The sequence below is a fragment of the Nansenia antarctica genome (assembly GCF_963989245.1).
Source record: "Nansenia antarctica genome assembly, chromosome: 4".
NCBI lineage: Eukaryota > Metazoa > Chordata > Actinopteri > Argentiniformes > Microstomatidae > Nansenia > Nansenia antarctica.
In genome coordinates, this window is record NC_137689.1 from 62,445,877 (window position 1) to 62,473,386 (window position 27,510).

At 44.8% G+C, this 27,510-nt stretch overlaps 2 protein-coding genes across 2 annotated transcripts; both read left to right on the forward strand.

Annotated features, from left to right (window-relative positions):
* Positions 1–2,911: 2,911 nt before the first annotated feature.
* Positions 2,912–10,282, forward strand: LOC308156434 (kelch repeat and BTB domain-containing protein 8-like; the record flags this gene model as incomplete). The annotated part of the gene is made up of 4 exons (XM_080529772.1): positions 2,912–3,065; positions 6,088–6,166; positions 8,024–8,251; positions 8,836–10,282. 4 exons carry the CDS (start codon positions 2,912–2,914, stop codon positions 10,280–10,282), a joined length of 1,908 nt encoding a protein of 635 aa, XP_080385898.1.
* Positions 10,283–21,548: 11,266 nt separating this feature from the next.
* On the forward strand, positions 21,549–27,283 carry LOC308156229 (putative ATP-dependent RNA helicase DDX4; the record flags this gene model as incomplete). Its single annotated transcript, XM_080529579.1, has 14 exons — positions 21,549–21,560; positions 22,270–22,311; positions 22,468–22,503; positions 22,750–22,792; positions 22,947–23,092; positions 23,284–23,436; positions 23,681–23,835; positions 24,007–24,139; positions 24,773–24,939; positions 25,132–25,277; positions 25,560–25,659; positions 26,010–26,280; positions 26,686–26,778; positions 27,206–27,283. 14 exons carry the CDS (start codon positions 21,549–21,551, stop codon positions 27,281–27,283), a joined length of 1,575 nt encoding a protein of 524 aa, XP_080385705.1.
* Between the last annotated feature and the right edge of the window lie 227 nt (positions 27,284–27,510).

The window sequence follows — 27,510 nt, forward strand, 5'->3', positions numbered from 1 at the left end:
AGGTGGCAAATTACCTCGTCCCACTCTTCCATGATTGGTTTTGGGATTGGCTGTAGTAAAAGAATTACAGTGTCATGGCAACAAATCTTTATGCTTAAATGCTACTGATTGATCATCATCAGCAATTAGGGAGACAAATGCATTTGCAGCCCCCCCCCCCCCCCACTCCAGTTTGATAGGTTGGTAGCTAACAATCAATTATAGCGCGTTTTCCGAATGCGGACGATCCTGCTAATTGGAAAGAGTCAGAATTGTCCAAACGCTTGAGCAAAATCCCCGAATTAGTCCACTTACCAAACTGTTTTAGCTATACAATACATAACTAATTATGTTTAATTACCTGGCCGTATACAAACCGTTAATTACTAAAGCTTTAATTAATAGCAACTAGGTTAACGAAATGTTAACAGTAACCCAATGATAGTGCACACCATAAAGCAAGATTAATTCAATAACATAATTGCAGCACGTGTAAGACATTAACACATTTATATGTAATTTGATCAAATGTCTTCCATACATTACGCAACACTTTCCGCAGTGTCTTGATGGTCTTGGATGTGGCAGCGAGCAGGCTGAGAAAGTCAGAAAGACAGAATCGTCCACGACCAGGAATAACAGGGAAGGAATCACGTGTTCACTCCGTTAAGACGTGAGATAGTTCAACAGTTTACAACCAAATTAAAGTTTGCCCATATACATGCACCTTAATTTATGGATAGGCTACCTATATTCTATCTTGTATTTTGTTAACTGTTGCTGTGCAACACATTGTCTCTTAATTTAGTTATCTGAAAATAGCATCTATAGAGTCCATAATTAGCCTATTTACTGTGTCTTTGATGAGCGACGATCTGTGGCGTCTTAATAAACTGGTTCAAGATCAGTTCGGTTGGTTGTTTGATTTGGGGTGGTTAGATTCATGCCTGAGGCAAGCCACCACTTACTCATCTCTCACACCTGCCACTGACTACGCAATTGACTCATTAAGTAGCACAGTCAAGTAGTTCCGAAACAGTTTACTGAAGAAAAAAAAAAATCAAAGTATGAAGTTGAGCTAAAAGACACAGTAAATGATAGGCTCCTTATGGACTCCATAGCTGCTATTTTCAGATACATATTCAGAGACAATGTGTTGCACAGCAGTTATTAATAAAAATACAAGATATACCGGTAATATAGGTATCCATGAATTAAGGTGCATGTATATGGGCAAAACTTAAATGTTGTTGTAAACTGTTGAACTATCTCACATTTTCAATGATAACGGAGTTAATTGCGTGTTTTTTTCAGAAGTGCAAATTACACGGGTCCTGTTTCCTCTCACGTGACTCCTTCCCGCTCCGGTCCTAGACACTCCTGGTCACAACTCCACAGACGTCGAGTCTTTCTTTTCTCTCCGACCATCAACCTGTTCGCTGCTCACCGCCCAGACCGACGAGAGTCTTAAATTGAACTGCCAGGCCCAAGACACCGCGGAAAGCCTTCCACAATGTATGGAAGACATTTTAATATCTTATCAATTTAACATATGAATGTGTTAATATCTCACGTGCTGCAATTATGTTATTGAATTAATCTTGCTTTAAACGGTGTGTGCACTGTCATTGAACTAGCTGTGTTAGCGTTAGCATTTCGTTAGCTTAGTTGCTATTCATTAGAGCTTTCGTCATTGACGGCTGGTATACGGTCATTAAATATAGGTCATATATTACATATAGGTCATTAAACATAACTAGTTATGTATGTTATAGGTAAAACAGTTCGTCAAGTGGACTTATTCGGTAGTTGGACAATTCGGACTCTTTCCAATTAGATGCTAGCTAATTGTCAATCGTCCGCATTCGGAAAACGCGCTATAATTGATTGTAAGCTACCAAGCTATCACATCTAGCTAGTTATGTATAAAATATATTCCAAATGCTGCACTATGACAATAATGTAGCCGTGAAACCAATCTACATTCTACAGCTATTCAACCCCCCTTGAACCCTGACCCCCAGGTGGGCTGTCCGGACACGCGGTGGACACGTTTTGCGTAGGGGGGGGAGGGGGGTTACAGTGATGAACTGTTAATCAGTATTTAGCCTGTATGGTTATGTATGTATGTGTGTGTGTGTGTGTGTGTATATATATATATATATATAGGGTTCGACAATATCGATTTACTGTATATGCCGGTATGTTTTTCTGGCAGTTGCGTGTTGTAAAAACTCAAGCGTCAAACTCTGCTGTGTAGTATTCGACAGAGATGTAGAAACGTAGATGACTCGTGAAGATGTTATAGCTAGCTATCTACAATTTATCATCAAAATAATGAACAGCCAGCTAGATCCAAAACTAGTGCTGGTGGAGAAGGGCAAGTGTGACATTGGACAGACTACCAAAACAGAAAAATAAAGTATCTGGTTTTTCAAATGGCGTCTTTGGCAGTCAACGTTACTAATTTATAAGACGCCAAATGAAGTTGTTGGCAGTCAATGAGTTAATAATCCTTATACACATCAATTACCCGATTTTTTCTCAAAACAACGACTATTGATAATTGAGGGTGCCTGTGTGTCCTCGAGTTATAACACTTCTTTTTGGAGCTGGTTCACAGTAGTCATGATCTGTCTGTCTCTGTGTCTCTGTCTGTCAATGTCTCTCTCTCCCCCCCCCTCTCTTTCCCCCCCCCCTCTCTTTCCTCCCCCCCTCTCTTTCCTCCCCCTCTCTTTCCCCCCCACCCCCTCTCTTCCCCCCCTCTCTTTCCCTCTCCCCCTCCTCTCTTCCCCCCCCCCTCTCTTTCCTCCCCCCCTCTCTTTTCCTCCCCCTCTCTTTCCCTCCCCCCCCTCTCTCTCCCCCCCCCCTCTCTCTCCCCCCCCTCCCTCTTTCTCTCCCCTCCCCCCCCCTCTCTCTCTCTCTCTCTCAGATGAGCTCCGTGCGGGGGAGAACAGTGACGTGGAGGCCACAGCCCTGGCAGGATGGGGACGGCGGGGGCGGGGAGCCCCTCTATGACAGCGATTCAGAGGAGGAGGACTTCCCAGATGACAGCACCACCCCGCTGGGGGACTACGTCACACGCGGTGAGATGCCGGATAGTGAGTTGGACTGGTGGTCGGTCGGAAGGTTGTGAGTTAAAATCCCGCCTGAAACAGAATAGAATAGAATAGAATAGAATAGACTTTATTGTCCTTGTACAGTTGCCTATACAATGAAATTGTAGTGGTTCTTCTGAAGGTGCAAAAACAGAAAGACATATTCACAAACATACACATAACATATCACAAATATTACACACTAGACAAATTAAAAAGCGAAAATGCTATAAAACAAGCTAAGAGACAATGAGGTCCGTGGTGTCAAGTGCAAATAAAGACAACAATCTTAAGAAAATAAAAGCAAGATAAAAGACATGAGGTCAGTGGCGTTATAATAATACTGTAAAAAGATATAAATGTTAGATAGAAAACCGTTTTTGATTGAAAACAAGAATAATTTGAGAATGGTAGAAGGAAGGTAGCTTTAGCAGCAGACAGAGGATGAGAAGTTGGAAAAGAGGGAGGGATGAAAGGTTAAAGGTCATCACCAGGAAAGCCAGTTTTTCTCCATTTCTTCTCAGCTGAATGTGAAATGTCGCTGCCTGTTTATAAGATTACAGAGACTCAGACAGCGACAAGGAATGGAGAGAGATGGTCGACGGAGCTGCCCTGAAGTTAGTGGACAAAAACTGTTTTTTTTGCTGAGGATACAAAGTGATAGAACTGCTTCTAATGAAGCTATGTACACCACTAAAGGTAGGGTATAAAGGTAGGGTTTGGGGAGGGTAAGGTTAAGCTGGTCCTATATCAGTGTATGTGGGCAACTTCACCCTGTAGCACAGTGGTTCTCAACCTTTTTTGGGCCAGCGCCCCCCTGTCCATTATCCAGGTCTCTTACCGCCCCCCATCAAAAAAGAAGTAGGCTTATTTTCTTCCCTGAATATTAATGTTGACTAATATTCTGTCTTATATCATTTAAAAAGCATGTCAATGAATGCCAAATAATAGATTTGATTTAACTGGGCAGTTGGAATATCATTATCGTTAGTTTACCAGAGAGCAGAAAAGAGAATGTGAATGTGAATAAAAATGCTTTTTTCTTAGTGTTGAACAAACTTAGACAAGATCAGAGAATACAAACAGACTGCTACGGAACAGCAGCAATTTCACACATGTCCGATGCAGAACAAACAGTAGGCTGCAGAACTGTACATTACAACTAACATTGTTCGTTTTTTTAAGTGTGCTGGTGTTGCATTTCGCCAAATTGCTGTTTTATGATGCTAATATTTATTCATTTTTTATTGGACTTTGGGGCGGTGGTGTCACAATATGGCGGCAAACGCTAGGGGGCTATTATTTTTATATTAATTAGTATTCTAAGGTATTATTTTCATAAACTGACCACTTAGTTCGAATTTCTCATATCAAAACATAACAAAGTTCAGAGCTCTGCGCTCTGGGAGCGCTCAGAGATGGGTGCTCTGACTGAAAACACGGTTTTGTCCGAGCGAACTGACCGTTCATGCATTTACGAACGTACCCGTAATAACACTGCTGACAGCTGATCAATCGCAAGCAGACAGAGTAGTGGTTTCCTATAGCAGCTGATGCGTTCGTTTCCAGGACATCAGAGGAGCAACATATCACAAAAAAGCGATCATATATTTTAGTTTGTAAACGTTAAGACGAACACATCGCAATGCTAACCTCAGAATGGCACTAGGGAAAACATCCACAACAACACTTAACAGTAATACATTTATGTAATATACTGTGATGAACCTGCGAGGGGAGGGGACATTCGTAGCTGATTTCTCTAGGTTCGATTATTGGTAAGCGAGAGAGCCCTTTCCGGACTACGATCGCTTTTTTGAGAGGTTGTTCCTGCTGTGATGTTCTGGTATGGTGGTATGGTATTAGCACTAATTGTAACTAAATTAAATAAGCTGTATTGAAAGGAAGCGAATAAAGTGAATGCGTAAGCGCAGAGGGTAGTGTGTATACGCGGGGAGTGAGTATTTGGCACGACAGGCTTACGTCACCGGCGTTAAGGGAGGTCGACACAGAGTGTATTAAGCACGTATTTATTAAGTTTCACAGTCTAGTCAATGTCACAGGCGTGCTGGAGAGAGAGATGATCCAAAATAATTATAATAATAATGTCCGCTCGAACTCCGCTGGCGCGCGGCCACTCCTGCGCGTCCCGCCCAGCTGTTCCCCTTCCGGGATAGTTCTCCGCGGTGTCTCCGCTACACACCCCTTTCAGGATCTGCTGCTGCTGTGGCTCTCTCTCTCTCTCTCTCTCTCACCACTTAATGCGCGAACGCCCCCCAAGAACACCTCAACGCCCCCCTTTTAAATATATCTGTTCCAGCGCCCCCCGATGTTGTCTGAACGCCCCCGTTGAGAAACGATGCTGTAGCATAAGGTGGAGGGGAATGTCCAATGTCTCTGTCTCCCTCCCCCCCTCTCTCTTCCCCTCTCTCTTCCTCTTTCTCTCTCCCTCTCTCTCCCTCTCTCTCCCTCCCTCTCTTTCTCTCTCCCTCCCTCCCTGCAACATAATTATGCTTTAAACACGAAGCGTGTAGTGTTAACTAAATGTTATTTATCATATGGTCTCATTCATTGATTACTAGCTATTACTAATTGATCATGGCCATTTAGCACATTTAAAGCTTAAACGTTTTAGGGGCACTTAGGTGGCGTAGCGGGTTAAGCGTTGACCATGTAACCGCAGGGTCCCTGGTTCGATTCCGGCCGGGGACATATCCTGCATGTCATCCCTCCTCTCTCTCTCACTCATCCTTCCTGTCTAAATCTCTACTGTATCTGTCAATAAAATGAAAATATGAGTGGGACTGCCCCACTCAGGAAAAAAAAAAAAACTTTAAAGCTTAAACGTTTTAAAGTTCAAATGTATTTATTTATTTATTGTATTCCAACCTCTATCTGCCTTGACTCAGACTTCCTGTCTCTGACTTCCTGACTCAGACTTCCTGTCTCTGACTTCCTGACTCAGACTTCCTGTTTCTATCTGCCTTGACTTCCTGTCTCTCTTCCTCAGGGTTGAAGCAGCTCCTGGACGCTCAGCAGCTGTGTGACGTGACGCTGCTGGTGGAGGGGAAGAGGCTGATGTGTCACAGGTAGGCTAACGACTACCATGATATACGCACGGCTAAATGGAATGTTGACACATCTTTTCATATTACAGCTAGGGGGTGTATATATAACGTCACTCTGCTTCGCAGAGTGCCTAACCACCCCACTAGCTGTGCCGATATCCACGACATACCACGCCTTCTGGTTCCATAACGCTTAAATCTCTAATATCTTCTAGTAGAACCACTGTGCAGAGCAGACCTCCAACATTATCAGGCAGAAAGGAATGTCACACATATTCTAATAGGCTCATGACTCATCTCTTCTTTTTTCTGAGTGGGGCAGTCCCACTCATATTTTTCATTTTATTGGACAGATACAGTGAAGACAGACAGGAAAGTAAGGAGAGGAAGGGAGAGAGAGAGAGGGCATGGGCCGGATTCTAACCCATGCCGACATGGGCATATGTGTGCACTGTAGACCGTGGTGCTAGACCACTGGACCACCCCAGGCCATGGTGCTAGACCACTGGACCACCCCAGGCCATGGTACTAGACCACTGGACCACCCCAGGCCATGGTGCTAGACCACTAGACCACCCCAGGCCATGGTGCTAGACCACTGGACCACCCCAGGCCATGGTGCTAGACCACTGGACCACCCCAGGCCATCATGCTAGATCACTGGACCACCCCAGGCCATGGTGCTAGACCACTGGACCACCCCAGGCCATGGTGCTAGACCACTGGACCCCCCCAGGTCATGGTGCTAGACCACTGGACCACCCCAGGCCATGGTGCTAGACCACTGGACCACCCCAGGCCATGGTGCTAGACCACTGGACCACCCCAGGGCTCCTCTCATATTTTCTAGTAGAACCACTGTGCAGAGCAGACCTCCAACAGTGCACATTATCAGGCACAAAGGAATGTCACACATATTCCTACTAAAGATAGGCTTGAATACTGTTTCACTTGAATGGATGCGTTGGTGTACTCGATCACTAAAATAGTACATGACATTTTAAAATACCACAATTAGTGGTGTGAACTGACAAAAAACCTGACAAAGATGCAACTGTAAGTATGTGTGCTGCTGTTTGAGGCTGGCAGCCCGGCCCGGCATGTGGTGATTAGGTTTTCTAGCTGTACAAGTCGATATAAAACGGGGTTGTGGGAAATATCTGAACTGCGTTCCAAGCCACGCATTAATCTCTGTTATATAATTGGTTGATGACAACAAGCATTGTGATTGGCCAAGAGCTGTTAGAAGCTGTGATTTAATAACAATAATGTCATGGTTAAATCACATAATCTGATATTTCTATGCCGCAGTAGAGTTGTGTATCAGGTTTATTAGGAACACCAGTACATCTTGTTATTCATTCAGATGGTGTGATGGTGTGGGGAATGTTTTCTTGGCACACTTTGGGCCTGTTAATACCAATCAATCATCGTTTGAATGCCACAGCCTATTTGAATATTGTTGCTGCTTTTCAAAATCACATCAGGATAAGATAGTATGAAGCTATTTTGCAGAGAGTTTTCTCTCTCACCCATCCTTCTTGTCATATCTCTACTGTCTCTATCCTCCTCTTTCTCTCTCACCCATCCTTCCTGTCACATCTCTACTGTCTCTATCCTCCTCTCTCTCTCTTTCACCCACCCTTCCTGTCATATCTCTACTGTCTCTATCCTCCTCTCTCTCTCTCCCTCTCTCTCTCTCACCCATCCTTCCTTCCTGTCACATCTCTACTGTCTCTATCCTCCTCTCTCTCTCTCTCTCTCTCTTTCACCCATCCTTCCTGTCACATCTCTACTGTCTCTATCACAATTTTAAAAATGAGATAAAATAAAAAGCCCCATATCAATCACAATAATGATTTTCCCATCTCCTTTCAGAGTCCTGTTGGCAGCGGTGAGCCCGTACTTCCGGGCCATGTTCACCAGCCCCCTGGTGGAGTCCCGCCTCTCTGAGATCCGATTGGAGGAGGTGACCCCGTCCGTCATGGAGACCGTCATCCAGTTCGTCTACACCGGGGAGGCGGGGCTCTGCCTGGACACGGCAGAGGACCTGTTCGTGGCGGCCAATCGGCTTCAAGTGATGCCTCTCCAGGACCGTTGCTCTAGGTAACCGTAGTCATAGTTACTGGGTTGCGTTGGGTTACTGGGTTGCGTAACCTATTGTATATGTGACACGTGACTCTAATGCTTTGGTCCTCATCGGGACATCGAAGTTCGGTGTTAGCAGGTTCACAAAACAAGCTGTGTTAGTTGACTAGCGATGTGTCGTTGATTTTCAACAACGTGTAAATGTCTTCACATTTTTCAAAACAAAAGTCTGATCATTACATCGGATCCCGACATGAGGACCAAAGCATTAGAACGTGTCATGAATTGGAATTTCTCCAAAATACAGTTGGCACTTAGGAAATAATTTAGCTGTTAGAAGACTTATTTACAAAACCCCCCCAAAAAGTGAAGTGAAGAACAGATAATCTAAATCACTTTATTTTCTGAGTGGGGGCAGTCCCACTCATATTTTTCTTTTTATTATGATAGAGATAGTGCAGATATGACAGGAAGGATGGGTGAGAGAGAGAGAAGGGATGACATGCAGGATATGTCCGCGGCCGGAATCGAACCGGGAACCCTGCGGTTACCCCAACTAAGCACCCCATCTAAATCACTTTCTGTGTGTGTGTCTGTTCCAGGTTCCTGTTTGAACACCTCTCTGTGGACAACTGCCTGGGCATGTACTCCCTGGCCCGCTCCCACCACGACCAGCTGCTCCTCCGGGCCTCCCTGCGCCTGGTGGCCCAACACTTCCCCCGCGTGGCCCGGCAGAAGGACTTCCTCCTGCTGGACCCGGGCACCCTGGGAAGCCTGCTGGGGTCCGACCGCCTGGGCGTGGGCTCGGAGGGGGAGGTCTACGACGCTGCGCGCCGCTGGGCCGAACACCGGCCTCTAGAGCGCTACGCCCACATGCCGGCCCTCCTCCACCACCTCCGCCCGGGCCTGCTGTCCTCAGAGGAGAGCCAGCGTCTCTCCCAGGAGCTGGGCCCCGCGGGGGCGGTGGGCGGGGAGGGTCTCGGGGGTCCGCTGAGGCCCAGGGAGGGGATGTTCGAGAAGAAGATCGTCTGCGTGGGCCTGAAGCACAGAGAGGATGAGTCTCTGACGGAGAGGGAGGTGGATTGCTTCGACCCGCGCACGGGGAAGTGGGAGAAGCTGGCGGCCCTGGCGTCCCTGCAGTGCCCGGGGTGCACGGCGGTCGGGGGGCGCCTCTTCGTGGCCGGCGGGATCCTCCGGGGGGGGTCGGTGTCGTCGCTGGTGCACGAGTACGATGCCGTGCTGGACCGCTGGCTCGAGCGGCCGTCCATGGCTCAGCCCCGGGCCATGCTGGGGCTGCTGGGGTGCGGGGAGTCCCTCTACGCCCTGGGCGGCTGCAACCGGGCGGCGCTGCTGGACACGTGCGAGACCCTGGACCTGGCCTCGCTGCGCTGGAGCCCCGGACCGCGCTTGCCCTTACCGCTGCGCTCCTTCGCCTGCGCCGCCCTGCGCGGACGCCTCTACCTGCTCGGCGGGACCACGCTGGAGCAGAACCGCGCCGTAATGCACGCGGGCGTGCTGGTCTACCACACGGCCACCGAGTCCTGGAGCCGCGTGGGGCTGGACTCGGGCCCATTGTGCCTGGCGGGCGGCGTGGCGGTGCGGGGAGGGGTCTGCGCGATCGGGGGCTACATGATGGACGCCACTAATTTCATAGACGGGAACTACACGCACCTGGTGCCGTCGGACGCCACCGGGCGGGTGCTGTTCTTCCGGGAGGGGCGGGCCTCCGTGGCGGAGAGGGGGTTAGGCGGGGGAGGGGGTGGGGGGGCCGTGTTCCCGTGGTTCCCCAAGCGGATCGCGGCCGGGGGGGTGGCCCGGTGGAACAAGAGGATCTACGTTCTGGGCGGGGAGAACGGGCTGAACGAGCCGTTCTCCGTCAGCATGTACTGCTGGAAGCCCGGCTGGAGTAGCTGGATGCAGAGGCGGGAAAAACTGCCGGTAAGGTGGGGGGTCAGCCGGTTTGGATGTGCCACTCTTAAGTTCCCCAAAAAGCACATCCTGTCACGACTGAGACTGGCCCGGGAGGACTGTAAACCTGAGGAGGAATGAGGATGAGGACGCGTAGCCTCGCCTGCTGCGGAACGAACTGAACGATTTAGGGTGCGTTCATAAATACGCCCTGTGCTCTCTGTCCGTTCAGAAATTAACTGATTTCAGTTTAAGAACCAGAGCAGATTTCCAGTGCGTATTTACGAACGCACCCATAGTCAACCACCTCACCTCCACAACCACCTCACCTCCACAACCACCTGACCTCCACAACCATTTCACCCCACAACCACCTCACCTCCACAACCACCTCACCTCCACAACCATTTCACCCCACAACCACCCTGTCCGTCCCACCCATAGGCCCTGAGAATGTGGTGTCTTTTGCCCTCCGGGGGGTGAGCCTGCAACACACCGAGACCCACCTCCACCTGCCAGGTTATGCCTACAGACCAGCGCGCCACCACGTCCGAAAAATACGAGTGGGACTGCCCCACTCAGAAAAAATAACTTCAAAAATAAAATAACTTCAAAGACTGTTGAGGGTATTGTAAAGTAAGAAACGTTTGAACTGCTCTGCTCGCGGCATATATACAGAACATTGATTTTCACCTTTGATTTTGCACCTGTCTATAAATAGACTCACTGAGAACAGTGGTGATGAGTCAGCCCCCTGACATTGAAATACATTTTCCGGCATTTCAATGCATGATTTTCATCAGGTCTATTGATTTTAAGTTATGTCATCTCATGCAGCTTTTATACTCTATTGCTGGAGAGTGGAGACTGAACCGAGAGTAAATTCAGCATGGGAAATATGCTGGAAGACAGCATGGAAAGAATATGAGGGAAAGCTTCCCAACACATTGTACATTTTCTCACATCCTAGGCAAGACAGCTGTGTTACGTTAACCCCCGTGGGTAAAAGGAGCCCCAATCTTCCCACATACCAATGCTGACACTCCCCCAGATGTGACCACAGTCTTGGGCTTGAGTATTTTTAGTATTCATGGGCAGACCTGCCGGTAATGATTGTTTTATTAGATTAAAGCCATTGGCCGGTGATGGTAGCCAGTGGCCAATCCTGCTGTCACTTTCGGTAAATTGTCCCATTTACCATGAGGGAATTATCACTACCGGTACTTGGATGTCAAGGAAACAGGGTCGTTGTTTTACCCAGGAAACCCTTCAGGGCAAGCTGAGAGGCTTATGCAAAACAACCTGTCAGCAGTCAATACCTCCATCAGCCTCTCAAGCTATGGTAATGTAAAGGGATAAGCAGTGTTTAATTGGCATCACAGCTGCTTTGGGATAGATTGCTGTGAATGTTATGTGGAAGAGAGATGGTTTGTGACAAGCTGAAACTACTGCAGATGGGAAATGTCACTCCAGCTTTGCGAGACAAACTACACTCTAAGTTCACTTACACTTCTAAAAGCCAGCACCATTTTGGATTGCCTGGTCCTTAAGACTTACAAGTCCACTCCTTTCTTCCTGGTCAATCATCCGCTCCAACACTCTTTCTGTTCTCTGCGTGACTCTAGGGATGGAATAAATCCCCTAAATCTCTGCCTCTGTGATGGAGTAGTGAATCATGCTGTTTTCTGAGGTGGCTGTAATTGGTATGATGCATAGGAGCTGACCCAATCTGCAGTGATTAGGACAAGATGAAATAGGCATAATTGTCCAGGCCACAAACAGGCACAAAAAAAAAAACTTTCTCTGTCCTTTTTGCAGCAGATTGTTCTGTCTTTCGATCAGACAGCTTGTGATTGTGCTGCCCCATCTTAGCTGAAATGAAACACTGTTTATTTCTGTTTGGTTTGTGGTAGATTGAGGAATTGTTACTGTGACCTTAATCCTCTGACACGATCTGGCCGGGTACTCAGGCTGGGCGATGAAAATAGAATAATAATAAGAGGAGAATAGAAGTTCTGTTCGGTGGTTGTGCAACTGCCTGATCTCTACCAAGATGGTAATTTTATTGACTAATGCTTAATAAACCAGATGAAATAACAAAGACTGTCATTTATTAATTTATGGGAATGAGTGATGAATTGTTGATAAGACCAAAGCACATCATGATGTGCTGTTGCTGAATAATCTTGCCAAAGTGCGTGAGTCCATGACCATCAAACACACCTAAACAATGATTGAAATAAACAATATGTCATATGCAAAGGGAAGACCAAGGAGAACACAATGTGCCAACTATGGATCATTTTTCACATGATCACTGAACAATGGTGGATGAAAGGGATTGGGCAGTGGGCATTTATTACTTTCTGGAAGAAGGATTACATTTACATTTACATTTTTGGCATTTAGCAGATGCCTTCATCCAACAAATACATTTGTCTAAGTGAATCATCTATTCATCAGTCATTATAAGAAAAAGTAATCTATGCCACGACCAGGGGCCAATTGACATTTACAATGCTAGAAGAACGAAAGAAATGATTAGTACATTTCTGGACCAGCTGGAGGCGGGGAAACTCTTCACGCTTCTGGTAACTGTTTTCTGATTACCTCACAGAAGTCCAAGAGTAATTGCCAATGTGCCTATCTAAACCAATGTGAAATAAGTGTGGCCCACTCACTAAATGGAAACAGAGAAAAACTATTAGCAGTATAGCAATAGGAAACTTAGCCCATACAGTGCTGAAATGATTTCCTCAGACCTGAAGTAACAATTCCCCCTGAAACCTATGGAAGCTTTTCTAGCGTATTATAGTGTGACGGTTTCCTCTGAGTCAGTGCTGGTATGGTATTGGATCTTGGTAGGGTGGGGCCAGGAAATGAAAGAGGACAACATTGTTGGGCAGGTGAATGTCAGAATCGTGGTAACCTACCAAAGAGATATTTTCCGCTGATCTGAAATGAGTGAAATGGAGTTAGGGAGTTGATTTGGTTCACTATGCCTCAGCAACCCTGCCTAGAAACTGCCCAGGACCAGACACTTGTGGACTGGTTGGCTGCTGCTGGATGGCACCTCATATGAATTATTGATGGTAAAAGCTGGACTTTATAACTGCATATCTTTTGAAAATAGAGTAAGGAGACCCAGGTCTACCTGCCTGTACCCCCTCATTAGCATTGCAATAGCCTATAGTATTATGATGATACAAAATTCTGAGAAGATGGTAGAGGATGGCACGTGCGTGTGTGTGTGTGTGTGTGTGTGTGTGTGTGTGTGTGTGTGTGGTATGGAGCTATTTTAGTGCCATCAGAAATTGAATTGTGTTTGACAGATTGAATTGAATATGAGCACAAATGTAATTGTATTTCACAGATCTGAATTGTATTTGACAGCTTGAATTGAATCTGAGCACAAACTGAATTGTATTTGACAGATTGAATTGTATTCAATTTAGTTTTCATTATTTTCATTCAGTTTTCAAATTCAGTTTCTCTAAATACAATTCGTTTTTTCTCAAAATACAATTCAGTTCTAATACATGCATTAATTAATTCTTCTTATGACGTCCAGATTGACAGCTATCGGAGCCCGTCAGCCCCCAGCTCAGGCCAGATTGACAGCTATCGGAGCCCGTCAGCCCCCAGCTCAGGCCAGATTGACAGCTATCGGAGCCCGTCAGCCCCCAGCTCAGGCCAGATTGACAGCTATCGGAGCTCGTCAGCCCCCAGCTCAGGCCAGATTGACAGCTATCGGAGCCCGTCAAGCCCCCAGCTCAGGCCAGACCTGCCAACCTTGCGATCATTAGACGCCGGCTCTACATAGCACTTTGTCACCATAGGTTTGTGTATACGCATCAGAGAGATAGATGTTTGCCGTACCCACGTGTGAATGAATTTCATACCTAAAAAACAACAATAAATGACAAATATGAGGGTGAATAAATCATACATTTTTAGGGCTTGCATATCGATATATAAGCAACGTAAATAACTCACTTGCAATACAGTACACATTCTGTGCATGGCTGCATTAATGAATACATTAGAAAGAATATCACTGAAAACTCAATCAGAAAGCCACAGCTCAGAGGCACACACCTAGTATCTACTAGCCTGATGAAGGCAAACGCTAAAATGCATTGGTGATATGCCACACAATAAATGATTTTAAAAAATATAGTGCCTTGCTATTTTTGGTATTTCTTCTGCCTTGAATATTTTTACCTAATCAGAATATACAAATGTGTACCATTTAGCAGACGCTTTTATCCAAAGCGATTTACAATTAGAGATTACAGGGACAGTCTCCTTGGAGTAACTTAGGGCTGAGTGCCTTACTCAAGGGTACACTAGTGGTGGTGTTCCCATGTGGGATTTGAACTCATGACCACTGCTTGACTGTATGTATCGACGGTATGTTACATGTTCAACATGTAATGTTATAACAGTGTTATTATACAGGAATAAGGGCAGCTTGATGTATACTGCAGTGTCACGGTATGGGATTGCAAACGATGGGAAGGCAAACAACAGTGATTGCAGAGGGACCATTGCAAGGGGAAAAACTTGATTTGTTTCTTCTTTCCACTGACGAATACATTTATGTTTACCATGCCGATCTCCTGCGTGACCCCCTCTCCATATCTGATGTTTGAGCTGGCCATCTGAAAACAGGAAATAAGGTGAGACATAAGGTGAACATTGGACAACAGACTCTATGAAGAACAGCCTACTGCTGACTATTTTCTTGTCAATCAAGTCAATATGATTCATTGAAATGCAGCAGCCACTAAAATAAACATTTTACATAAACAACAGCGTTTGCAGTCTTGATAAATACAGGTGGTGATCCTCCATGCCAGAATGATTGACAGTTGTTTGATTATACAGTATGGTTGAATATAGTATAATACTCATGCTTGAATAACCGGTCAATCAATGTGAAGGGTCTACACGGGCATCATCAATGCTTACAATTTGTAAGATTGCAAAAGAGCCCTGGAAATATGGTTCCAATCAATCAATATTAATCAATAATTACTTCGAATGCATAGTCAGTTTTTCTTCCACAGGACGTTCCAGAACCGGGAGTATAAGAGTCATTAAACATTAGCTGTACCTAGACAGAATGATTTCATGATGGCCTCTTCAATTGACAGTAACATTTATGTAATCAGTAATGTTATGCAACTAGTATACAGTACCTTGATGATGGAAAGTGTTGGAAGGAGCAGGGCATCTGCACCTGTAAAAGGCAAAAAGACACGCACATTATTTTTGATTATAAATCTCATTCTCCTATCCGTATCCACCCCTGTACATATCTCGCCCTTGTGATATTTATTTATTTACATATCATACTGTATGGTACATACAGTACCAGTCAAAAGTTTGGACACACTTTTTTTCAATTCTATAAGTCCACACTTTTATGGCTTTTGCACTATGCACTATCTGGCTAGATGCCGAATACGTTTCGTTGTCTTTGTACTGGTACTCTGCCAATGACAATGACATTTAATCTGAATCTGAATCTGAATTATCATTACTGACATTGCACGCGTGAACACCACGCACGGACAACACGCAACTGCTAAGAGGTTGAGGTCGTTGCGTCTGCAGTGATTGTTGACATTAACAAGTAACATTAACAAGTACTCTCCACTTGTCACGCGCACAATACTGACGTTAGAGTAGGTCAGAGTTCACCTAAACCTATCTAAACTTATGTATAATAAACATATTTTTAAGATATTGTCATTTTTAAATCTATATGAATGCAAGTGCGATTAAAAAAGAATAGCAACAGAATAAAATATATATAAATTATAGAATAAATAATATATACATTTTAGACGTGTTGGTGACCCCTGCGGGCGTAGATGATTAAAAAAGCATTTCTAGTGATATATTTGAAGTGAGGCTCAAAGCTTAAGTCAGAATCTATAAGTATAATCAACACACCTAGAGTCTTAGCTTCATGTTTGCAAACGTTTGAAAGCAAGGTTCCCATGATATTCGACAATTTGTCTTTTTGTGGTTTTTGGTATAGGCTACCGGGGTTGTGCATTAGGTCCAATTGTATACATGCATTAATTAATGATTCTTATTGCATCCAGATTGATTGACAGCTATCGGAGCCCGTCAGCCCCCAGCTCAGGCCAGTAGGCGGGTCTGGACACGACGGGTGATTGACTGTTAAGCAGTGCCTTGTCAATGGGGTCTCCTCGCCATCACAGTATGGGTAGTTGGGGAAGTGCGCTCCCGCAGAAGGCAGTATCAGAGTATCTTACACATTATTTTTATTTTTATTTTTTAATTTTTTTTCAGATTTTATCCCTTTTTCACCCAATTTGGTAGCCAATTGAACCCAACCTAGCATCCAATTATCCTCTGCCTATTGCGAAGGATCCGCCGCACGACCCCGTGGCCGGCAGTCCCAGAGGAGGCCGCCAGGCAGACTAGCTGACTGGCTCCTCGAGCCCAGCACCGTTATTCCGGCACCCCGGGGGGCGCTGTTGCGCGACGGATCCTTGTCCGGAAATACTCCTATACACGCTCCCCGTGTGTGCCCCAGCCATATCCGGATCTGGCGAGCTGGGATTCGAACCCAGTCCCCGGTGGGCAGCTTGCACTAGTGGCCAGTGCTTAGACCGCTACACCACCGCGGGGCTGAGTACCTTACACTTTTAAGTGAAGAAAAACCTCAAAACGACCTGTGAAAAAGCAGTGAAAGTTTTCAAAACAAAACAAAAGAGGTTTGGTGTTCTGTTTCATTGTAAATGAGTATGTTATGCAACGAAATTAGAGTGTAACCATGAGCAAATAGTGTTCGTCTCGACTCTCCCGTTCCTCCGTCGAGGCCATGTGCTGCTAGCTAACACGACATGGGTCACTTCGGTTGGCTATGTTCGTAGCTTAGGCAAGTGACCTAGATATCCATTCAGATAACATGAACATAGCCACAAACATGTTCAGCTATTAATGTTGGGGGGTGTAAACGTGGTCGCGTCTGTCTGTCTGTGATTAATGCAGTTTGAAATACGGCTCGTCGCCTAGGCAATGAAGCTAGCTAGCCTCGACGATGACCTTTCTAGAATATACAGTACAGGCCAAAAGTTTGGACACACCTTCTCATTCAATGCGTTTCCTTTATTTTCATTTTCAATAATCTCCAAGAGTGGGGTTATTGTATGTGGGCTAAGTGATCATTACATGATCTTTTGCACTCGTAAAAAACATAAACCCAAGGCTGGCGGTCATAAAACTGTAACCACTAGATCCCTTAAATCCTATTCTAGTGAGGCCTTAAACCATAAACTGGAGAATCAAGACTGGTTAGATGAACTAAAATGCACACAGGTGGAAGAGGCATGGCTAGGTTTCAAAACCAAATTCCTAAATATTATTGACAGTATAGCCCCCATGAGAACCACCAGGGTTAAAGCCCGATCGGAACCATGGATGAATTCGGACATTCTAAATGCTATGAAAGTCAGAGACCTAAAATGCTCTGAAGTTCAAAAATGCAAATCAAAATTAGTGAAACACTTAAACGAAGATCACAAAACCCAGTTTGAGAAAATTAAAAAACAATGCAACAAACTATGCAATCAGGTAATTACCATGACCAAATCTGCTAAGAAAGAATACCTCGATAACAAAATCGAAGAAAACTTAAACAAACCACGTGACCTTTGGAAGCTACTTAATAGCCAACTAGGTTGCAGTCAAAAACTCAAAACCAGGTCTACAAACATCAGCATAAAATCTGGTGATTCTCTCCTTACAGACAAGCTGGATGTGGCTAAGTGCTTAAACACTTTCTTTACAATCATAGCCACTAAATTAGTTAACAATCTACCACCCCACTCAGGGCGCTATGGTGTAGAGCACATCCGTGCGTTCTACAATAAACTGGGTGTACGCAATGATGATTTTAAACTCACCATGGTGTCAAACGATGAGGTGTTTAAAAAGCTGGGCGCTCTACACTCAGAAAAGGCCACGGGCCATGACAATATTCCAGCCAGATTTCTAAAAGACTCAGCTGCCTCCATTACCCCAATCATCACCCACATAATAAACCTCTCCATCAAACAGGGGCACGTCCCCCTTGACTTTAAAATAGCAAGGGTAACCCCACTGTATAAAAAAGGAAGCAAATTAGACCCAGGCAACTACCGACCTGTTTCTATTCTTAATTCCATCTCGAAACTTATGGAAAAAATAGTTTATGAACAGGTTGATAGGTACCTTACCGAAAAAAATCGGATGTATGAATTTCAATCAGGATTCAGAACATCCCATTCCACTGACACATGCCTTCTCTATTTGAACGACCACATCAACCATGAGGTGGACTCGGGCAAGTACTGCGGCATGGTCATGCTGGACCTCCAGAAGGCCTTCGACACAGTAGATCACCACATATTGTTAGATAAACTGAAAGCAATTGGGTTCGATAGAACATCGGTGAGCTGGATGCAATCCTACTTAGAGGGGAGGGAACAGGTGGTTAGTGTGAACGGAACACTGTCCCCCCCCCTCCCAGTGACCTGCGGCGTTCCACAAGGAAGCATATTGGGACCTTTACTGTTCCTAATATATGTGAATGACATGTCATCAGCATGTGATTGCAATTTGTTCCTGTTCGCGGATGACTCGGCTCTGCTGGTCTCTGACAGGGACATATTGCAGGTGGAAAAAGCGCTAAGCACTGAACTGAGTAGAATCTGCATCTGGCTAGCTGACAATAAACTATCAATACACCTAGGTAAAACTGAAACCATCCTATACGGATCCCCATCTAAACTCAGAAAGGCTGAAAATTTTAAAATAAAAGTGGGTAACATTAATATCACAAGAAAAGAGGATATTACATACCTGGGCTCCATCTTAGAGGCAAATCTTTCCGGAGATAAAATGGCAGCAAAAGTAATCAAAAAAGTGAACCATAGAACTAGATTCTTGTACAGGATATCCTCACTTGTCAGTAAAAACACACTGAGGACCCTATCAGGAGCTCTCATTCAATGTCACTTCGACTATGCCGTAACATCATGGTACTATAGAACCACAAAGGCCCACAAAACAAGACTCCAGACAGCCCAAAATAAACTGGTTAGGCTTCTGCTAGGCCTCAACCCTAGGACACATCTAACCGCTGCTCATTTTTTGAGCCTTGATTGGCTACGAGTAGTTGACAGAGTGCAGCAGCTTGCACTGGGCCTGGTCTTCAAGATACGCTACACCACAAAGACACCCAAGTACCTGTCAACATACTTCCAAAAAGTGAACAACGTCCACACATACAACACCAGAGGAAGCTCCACGAACCACGTTCAACCGCGGTGCACCACAAACAAGGGGTTAAACTCGTTTGCAAACTATGCAGTAAAAATGTGGAACGCCCTTCCTATAATCTTAAAGGAGTGCAAAACACTGCCCACCTTCAAAACCACTCTCAAAAAACATTTACAGGAGGCTGCAATCCGTAACTGGACCCTCTAAAACAACAAAAACAAAAACAAAAATCAGATTAAAAGACCCGAACTACCCACTGTACATACTTTGTGTTTTGTCCCCCGCCCCCACCTGTGGTGTATGTCCCCACCTGTCCTACCCGATACCTTATGTTTTGTTGTATTGTTCTTCCCATGATGGATGTACGTTTATCTTGTAGATAGTAATAGTTATTTGTCTGTATTATCTTGTAGATAGTACTAGTTTTTTTCTTATGTCTGTCTTACATGTAACGATGAATTGAAAATCAAGGACCCCAATTGAAATAAGCCAGTGGCTTTCTTGGGTTTTTATCCTTTTAGTTGACCTTGTATGTAATATGTACTTTCATGTACCTACTTCTGCAAACATTCTAATAAAGTTTTCAATCAATCAATCAATCATGACTATTTACATTGTAGATTCTCACTCGCAGGCATGATAATCGCTCACCTTTCAGCGAAATTCGCCGTTTTGAATGCAAAATAGACATCCATACTTTTTTTTTTCTTTTTTTTTCTCCAATCTTGTAATTCTGCATGTGACCACCACTAGAGTAAATCTAAAAGAAATCAGATATGAGCACATGGAAGCTAATTTTTCCACAAAAAAAACTTTCCGCCGGGACCGCCTAGCAGGTTCCGGGTCTCGTATCCTTCTCACCTTTTTCACCCCGACCCATTTTCATGCCTGATCAATGTATTCCTCTGCCTAATTGCCTAAGATGATAAGTAGAATTCATCCCTAAAGATTTGTTGCTTTGACACCTTCATTCTTCTACTACAGCTAATCCCTTCACAAGCCAATCATGGACGAATGGGACGAGGTAATTTACCACCTGAGCATTAGCTTTATCAAGTTACACAGACTATTTGATATGAGTAAAATGAAAAATGTCCTCACAATCACACTATCTATTTGCAGGGTGCTACTATCAGTACCAGTAATGGTAAGTTATCTTTAAGATGTGTGTTAATAATCAATAGTCTGGTGGTTCCTTATCACACAGGCAGAGGTAACAAGTTCACAGGTGTCATAGACATACACAGAATAGTGAAGGAATTACTTCCTCGTTTTAAAGACTAAGCATGTAGTGTTCTCTCCCAGTCAATGGAACAAGCTCATGAAACAGAACAGTTATTATATTGGATACTATACTAGAAGCTGGAATGGTAAGATGGTGCCTGTTTCATATGGTATATGCTAACTATGATGCTTGGGACTGCCCGATTGATGGTACCCCATTTAAGTTGAAATGTAACTATTAGGTGAATTCCACTTGGCATCTACCATGTTTGTCATCTTATAAGGTACAATTTAAGATGTATAAGATCAGCTGATTGGATGTCATTGGTGTGTTTAGATAACGGTGTGTCCAGGAACAGTGGAGGAGGCCTTGGTGGTAGTGGTAAGTTCTATAGGCATGGTTGTTAAGCTCTGCCAGTGGCTGGTTGGGTAGAGTTTGCACTGAGCCAATTAAAAGGTACCGGTAATGTAAATTCCATCCAGGTGGTAAATCAAACGTTTACCAATTGAATAGGCATCTGAATATCTGGGATGAATGATCGCTAGATGGGCTGTTATGCTGATCTGAACCTCCTGTCTACACTTCCACAGGCAGAGGAGCTAGGGGAGGAGGCGGAGGCTTCAAATGCTTTGCTTCAGGTGGTTACATTTAGTACCTAATATAAAGAGTGTTTTTTTATAAAGCCATTTTGTTCTTTGTGTTTTTTATATTAAGAAAAACAGACTAGTTACAGAAAGACATTCAAGCCAATCTTGAGTTGCAATTGTAGTTAGTAAGATTCAACAAAATTCCATTATATGTAGTATGATAATTGAGAGATGTTGCTTTACTCCGGCTGAATGCGTGTTTTCTTCTGAACAGGGAGCACCGATGAGAATGGGAACAAAGGTAAGTGTTGACTGATATCAGAGGTCATACTGTTTCCCAAAAGGTTGAAGTCCATAACATGACCCCCCGGTTTGAGACCCTTTCTCAGTAAATAAAACCACCAAAGTAAACCATTGCTTGACAATTGAATGCTTCTAAACCCTGAAGTAATGTAATGTCCTGTTGTCTTAACAGGACAGGGGGCGGAAGAGGTGGATTCAGAAGTGGTATATTCAGTATATCATTCTTTCCTATGTGTCTCTTAATGTGTTGATTTCCCATTGTCTGACATGCTTCTTTGTGATAAGACTTGCTGCAAAACACTTTTCTGTTTTACAGTGGATGGTGATGACATCAATGAAAAAGGTATGATGGTTTTCTGCTATTTCCCCTCGGGTTTTGGAGTTTTTGCAGAGGAGGTCGTGGGGGCAGAGGAGGCTTCCGTTCTAGAGGTACATCTGATTCTGCACGGCTGGTGACGGTGAAATAAGGAACACCCCATTCCTCCTTCCATCCGAATTCCATCTCCTGATTTCTGCCCTCACTGATCTCCCCTTCTAGAATGTTCTGTTAGCTCCATGACTGATGAAGAACAAACATGTCACACACCTGATACAGGCACACGCAGATGCTTGGTTAATCTGTGAAGATGAACACCAACTATGCTCATGAGAATGTACTAGTTGAGTTGCTGATGGGTGTGATCTCAAACGTGATTTCCTGGTTTCAGATGGTGAAGATGGAGGTGGAAGAGGAGGCTTCGGTGGAGGAGGTAATTCAGTGGCCGTTTTGTGTGTTTTTAAAAAAACTTTTATTTTAGCAGGAATTTCCATTGATGTCTGAGGACATGGGGTTAGAGTGTTGGATGAAACTGCCTTGCCGCACAAGTCCATCTCCTTAGAGTGTGTCTTGTCTTTGTTCTCCTCAGGCTACCGTGGAAGAGACGAAGAAGTGTTCTCCAGAGGTTCTGTCTTTGAGATATTACCTTATCAATGAATGGTCATGATTGATTTGTCGAAAGCATAACATGATTTGTTGACAAGGTGGCCCAGCCACTCTTGCATTGTTTGGGGAGAACCCTGAAATGAGCTGTCCTCTGATTTCTGCTTCCCTGGTTGACAGGAGAGATGGGCTCCTGCCCTACTTGTGTGCAAGGCTTACTTACTTAAACATGTTTTTTTTGCCGTCTTATACCTGTTTCCCACATCAGGCTCCCGGGATGGTGAGGGAGGAGACGGTGATGCTGATGGTCAGTATGTTCATACCTGATGGCCATGGGCTCTAAATATTGCAAACTTTCTCTTCTACTGTAAACCGTCTCTCCTGGGTGGTCTAGCTAAGCAGGAGTTTCGGAGTATCTAAGGCCTCCCTAAGACCTTCTGACCTGTGCCTCCCCTCCCTCCTTAGCACCTCCAAGGGTGACCTATGTGCCCCCCACCCCCTCTGAAGAGGACTCTGATGTCTTCGCTCAGTTTGAAACGGGCATCAACTTTGACAAGTATGACAACATCCTGGTGGATGTCAGTGGCAGCAACCCCCCCAAAGCCATCCTGGTGAGTTCCTTCCTGGTGTCTTCATGTTGCCTCAGTTGATGACTTTCACTACCTGATGAGCATTTTTTTTTTATAAATGTTCACAAATTGTCTTAAATGGTTTACATTTGCTTGTTTGTCTGTGAATTGTTGTATGATCTGAAGGTAAATTGAAAGACCGTAACACTGTCCCCCCATCTCTGTCCCCCCAGACGTTTGAAGAGGCTGCCCTGTGTGATTCTCTGAACAGGAACGTCACCAAGTCTGGCTATGTGAAGCCCACCCTGGTGCAGAAGCATGGCATCCCCATCATCTTAGCCGGCAGAGACCTCATGGCCTGTGCCCAGACCGGCTCTGGAAAAACAGTGAGTCGCCTTCTACAATCTACACAAAAATGTTCTATATTGTGTGTTCCAATATTTTGGAATCATTAATGTCATCTATCATTAACTCTTGGCTCTAGCATGTTTTATCAACATGTTTTGAATTCAAGTGCACCCTGCACAATTGCCTTAATTTTCTCTCTTTGTGCAGACAAATCAATTAATACAATTGACAACAACAATCTGTAAGGGACTAATGATTGTTTTGCTGTAAACCGCTCCCCAGGCTGCGTTCCTGCTGCCCATCCTGCAGAAGCTGATGGCGGACGGTGTGGCAGCCAGCAGGTTCAGTGAGGTGCAGGAACCAGAGGCCATCATCGTGGCTCCCACGAGGGAGCTCATCGTCCAGATCTGGCTTGAGGCCAGGAAGTTCGCTTTCGGGCGAGGAAGGCAGCCCTTCTAGAATGTGTTATAAAACGTTACAGAGTTTTACAAAGTGTCCTGAACATTCCCTAGTTCTAGGATGAATGCCACATTTTCAGCAAAGCGTGAATGTTGTTTTGCCCAAAGGAACTAAAAATGATGTGCCAACATTGTCCCTCTCCTCTGCAGGACGTGTGTGCGCCCTGTACGGGGCCTCTATGGGGGCATCAGCACCCGACACGCCATAACAGAGGTGCTGAAGGGCTGCAATGTGCTCTGTGGAACCCCGGGGAGACTGCTGGACATCATTGGAAAAGGGAAGGTAACCTCATCTACTGTACCTCATCTGACCTGCAGTACACGCTATTGTACACGTATTGTTTAACGTATGAGAGCAGTTGGTGGCAGGTGATCCATATGCCTTTAGTTCTATCTATCCTACCATATCATGTGCTTTTTTTCATATAACTCCTATTTTAGAGACTACACTGGCTTCCTGTTAAGTTCAGAATAGATTTCAAAATCATTCTGCTTGTTTATAAAGCTCTCACTGCTGGCACAGCACCAGAATATCTGAAAGACCTTTTGCTAGCATATCAGCCCAATAGAGCTCTCAGGTCTGCTGATGCTTGTTTTCTCTGTGTACCACATGTATTTGCATTTTATGCACCCAAATTGTGGAATGCACTGCCAGTTACTCAGCAAATATGTTCAAGTCAAGACTGAAAACCCATCTTTTTAATATTGCCTAAATAATTAAATTATGATTATATAATGATTGGAGCACTTTGAGCTGCAACGTTTGCAGGAAAAGTGCTATACAAATAAAAGTTATTATTATTATTTAACCAACTGCTATAACTGACTGTCCTTTATGTATAGTTGTACAACTAGAGCACTTCATTGGAGTTGGTTACTCCTTCTGGAATAATACAACCCTCTCTCTCTCCCCCAGGTGGGTCTGAGTAAGCTGCGTTACCTGGTCCTGGACGAGGCAGACAGGATGTTGGACATGGGCTTTGAGCCTGATATGCGTAAGCTGGTTGGGTCTCCAGGCATGCCCCCCAAGGAGGACCGCAATACACTGATGTTTAGTGCAACCTATCCAACTGACATCCAGATGTAGGTCTTTCTCTCTCTCTCTCTCATGTTTGTGGAAATAACTGCAATAACTGGAAGTTTACTGCAGATAAACTTATTATGAACAGCAGAGATGATGGTTGTGTGGAAGTATTTATATTGAATGTAGTGGTCTGTCTGAGAATGCATATATTGTTGCATTGAGGATGAAGAAAAGGATTTGTGGTTCTATAGGATGGCTGCTGACTTCCTGAAGACTGATTACCTGTTCCTGGCTATGGGGATGGTGGGCGGAGCGTGCAGTGACGTGGAGCAGGTGATCGTAGAGGTGTCTCAGTATGACAAGAGGGACAAGCTCCTGGAGATACTCAAGACTACAGGTGACTGTCCACACCTCACCATACAGCCTGTTCTATTCCATGCATTACCATGAGCCTGTCCTTCAATTTCTGCCTCCCCTGTATTTCAATCATAATTCTCATGAATAGTTGATCCTTTAAGACAGGTTTCCCAGACACAGATTAAGTAATAAAAAACTAAAAAGGTTCTTCAATGGATATTTTCTATAGAAAGTGTGATAGGACTAGTCCAGGACTAGTGTCAATTCATCTGTGTTTGGGGAACTTGAACGTGATGTCTGAAATGGGTTTTGTTTCTGTAAGGAACGGAGCGCACCTTGGTATTTGTGGATACGAAGAGGAAGGCTGACTTCATCGCCACGTACCTTTGTCAGGAGAAGGTGCCTACTACTAGTATTCATGGGTAGGTGTTGTCTGTCAGGAGAAGGTTTCTACTACTAGTATTCATGGGTAGTTCATCCTGGAGCCAGGCTTCACTTCAAGGAACTGTGATGATGACCATATTTGAATGATTTTTATTCGATGCAATGGATCTAGATTCTAGTAGCCTCATTCATGTGAGAAGTATCAGACTTGATATAAGAGCAATGTCACAATATGAGAGTATCTTAACTGCGATTAGGCTTAGGTAAAGGATTTCATACATTTACACAAAGGTGGAAATAATATGGTATAGAGTTTCAAATCTCAACTTCAATGAGGTCTCAGTCTGGTCGTAGTGCTTGGCATTTACTGTCTTCTCACCATCAACAGAGACCGTGAGCAGCAGGAGCGAGAGCAGGCGCTGGCAGACTTCCGCGCGGGCAAGTGTCCCGTCCTGGTGGCCACCTCTGTGGCAGCACGCGGCCTCGACATCGAACACGTTCAGCATGTGGTGAACTTTGACCTCCCAAAACAGATAGATGAGTATGTGCATCGCATAGGGAGGACGGGTCGCTGCGGCAACACTGGGAGAGCTGTGACCTTCTACGACCCGAACACAGACAGCCAGCTGGCTCCGTGTCTGATCAAAATCCTCTCTGGGGTAGGTCACTAAGCTAGCACTGCAGCAACCCAAAAGTCTGTCCTCTCTTCTTCTCTCCCCATACATTCCAAGACAATATCAAGGGGGAGGATGCATTTTGAGAAAGAAACAATGAGAGCAGATTCAATTAACAGGAAAAACTATAGGGACATAGGGAAGCACTCAGAATCCAGCAACCACAATCCCAATTCTCTACGTTTCTCCTTAGTGTGCACTTGTTCACTTCCCAGTATGGTGTAAAGGCAATAGATTATGGACCGATCGTCTAAAGTGGCTGAGGAGGTGTATACTTGAGGGAGAAGGATGGAGAATTGGGACTGGGAGAGTGGATTAGCAAGTGATTCAGACAACGGACAGATTTTGAGATTAGGATGCATTTTCTAACATGACTAACTCGATTGGCAGGCTCAACAGGAAGTGCCCAAATGGTTGGAGGATGCGGCCTCCGGTGCCCATGGGACCTCTGGGTTCAACCTTGCCTCCACAGACTCAAGGATGGTGAGCATCTATCAGGCTCTGCACTGGGGGAGATCCCAAATGGATCCCTGGGACCACTCTAAACCTTCACTTGGTGACGTCTGTCAGGCCGTTCCAATCATCCCATTTAGCATTAACTCAGCACTGGCTTTCCACTGAAGAGTGAGTCACCTGTGCGGTGTTTGTGTTACCAGGAAAAGTTGCACTAGCATAACTTTATCCCTTAGAGGTGCTAAGTACCTGTCAGGTTTGTACATGTTCACAGGGTCCTCTTTTGAAACTGCCAGAATACAGTCTTGCTGTCATCAGTGGAGGCAGAAATCAACATGACAAGCTGATTTTATTGGAATTACCATGATCCTGTCCTGATTTCTGCCTCCCCTGGCTGTCACTTACCAGGCTAACTGACTACATGTTCATGACTCTCAAATCTCTTCCTTGTCTCCAGGGTGGAGCTTCAGCCAATAATGAGTCCAGGCAGCAGCCAGCTGCCAGCGCTGCAGATGACGACGACGCATGGGAGTGAAACTCAAATGCATCCAGCACCTCTGGAACCATTCTTTTAGTTGCTGTGTTTCTTGTTTGGTTTACTTTTCCTTTAGTCTTTCTTTTATAGTGTTTGAAGGGGAATGGATGTCAATGACAACTTGTATGGCTGTGGGGGGGATAGGATTAGGACTTTTGGGAGGGAGCATTGGTTTGGTGATAGGGTTTGGGAAACTTGAGAAGAAGAGGTGATTAGACCAACAGCAG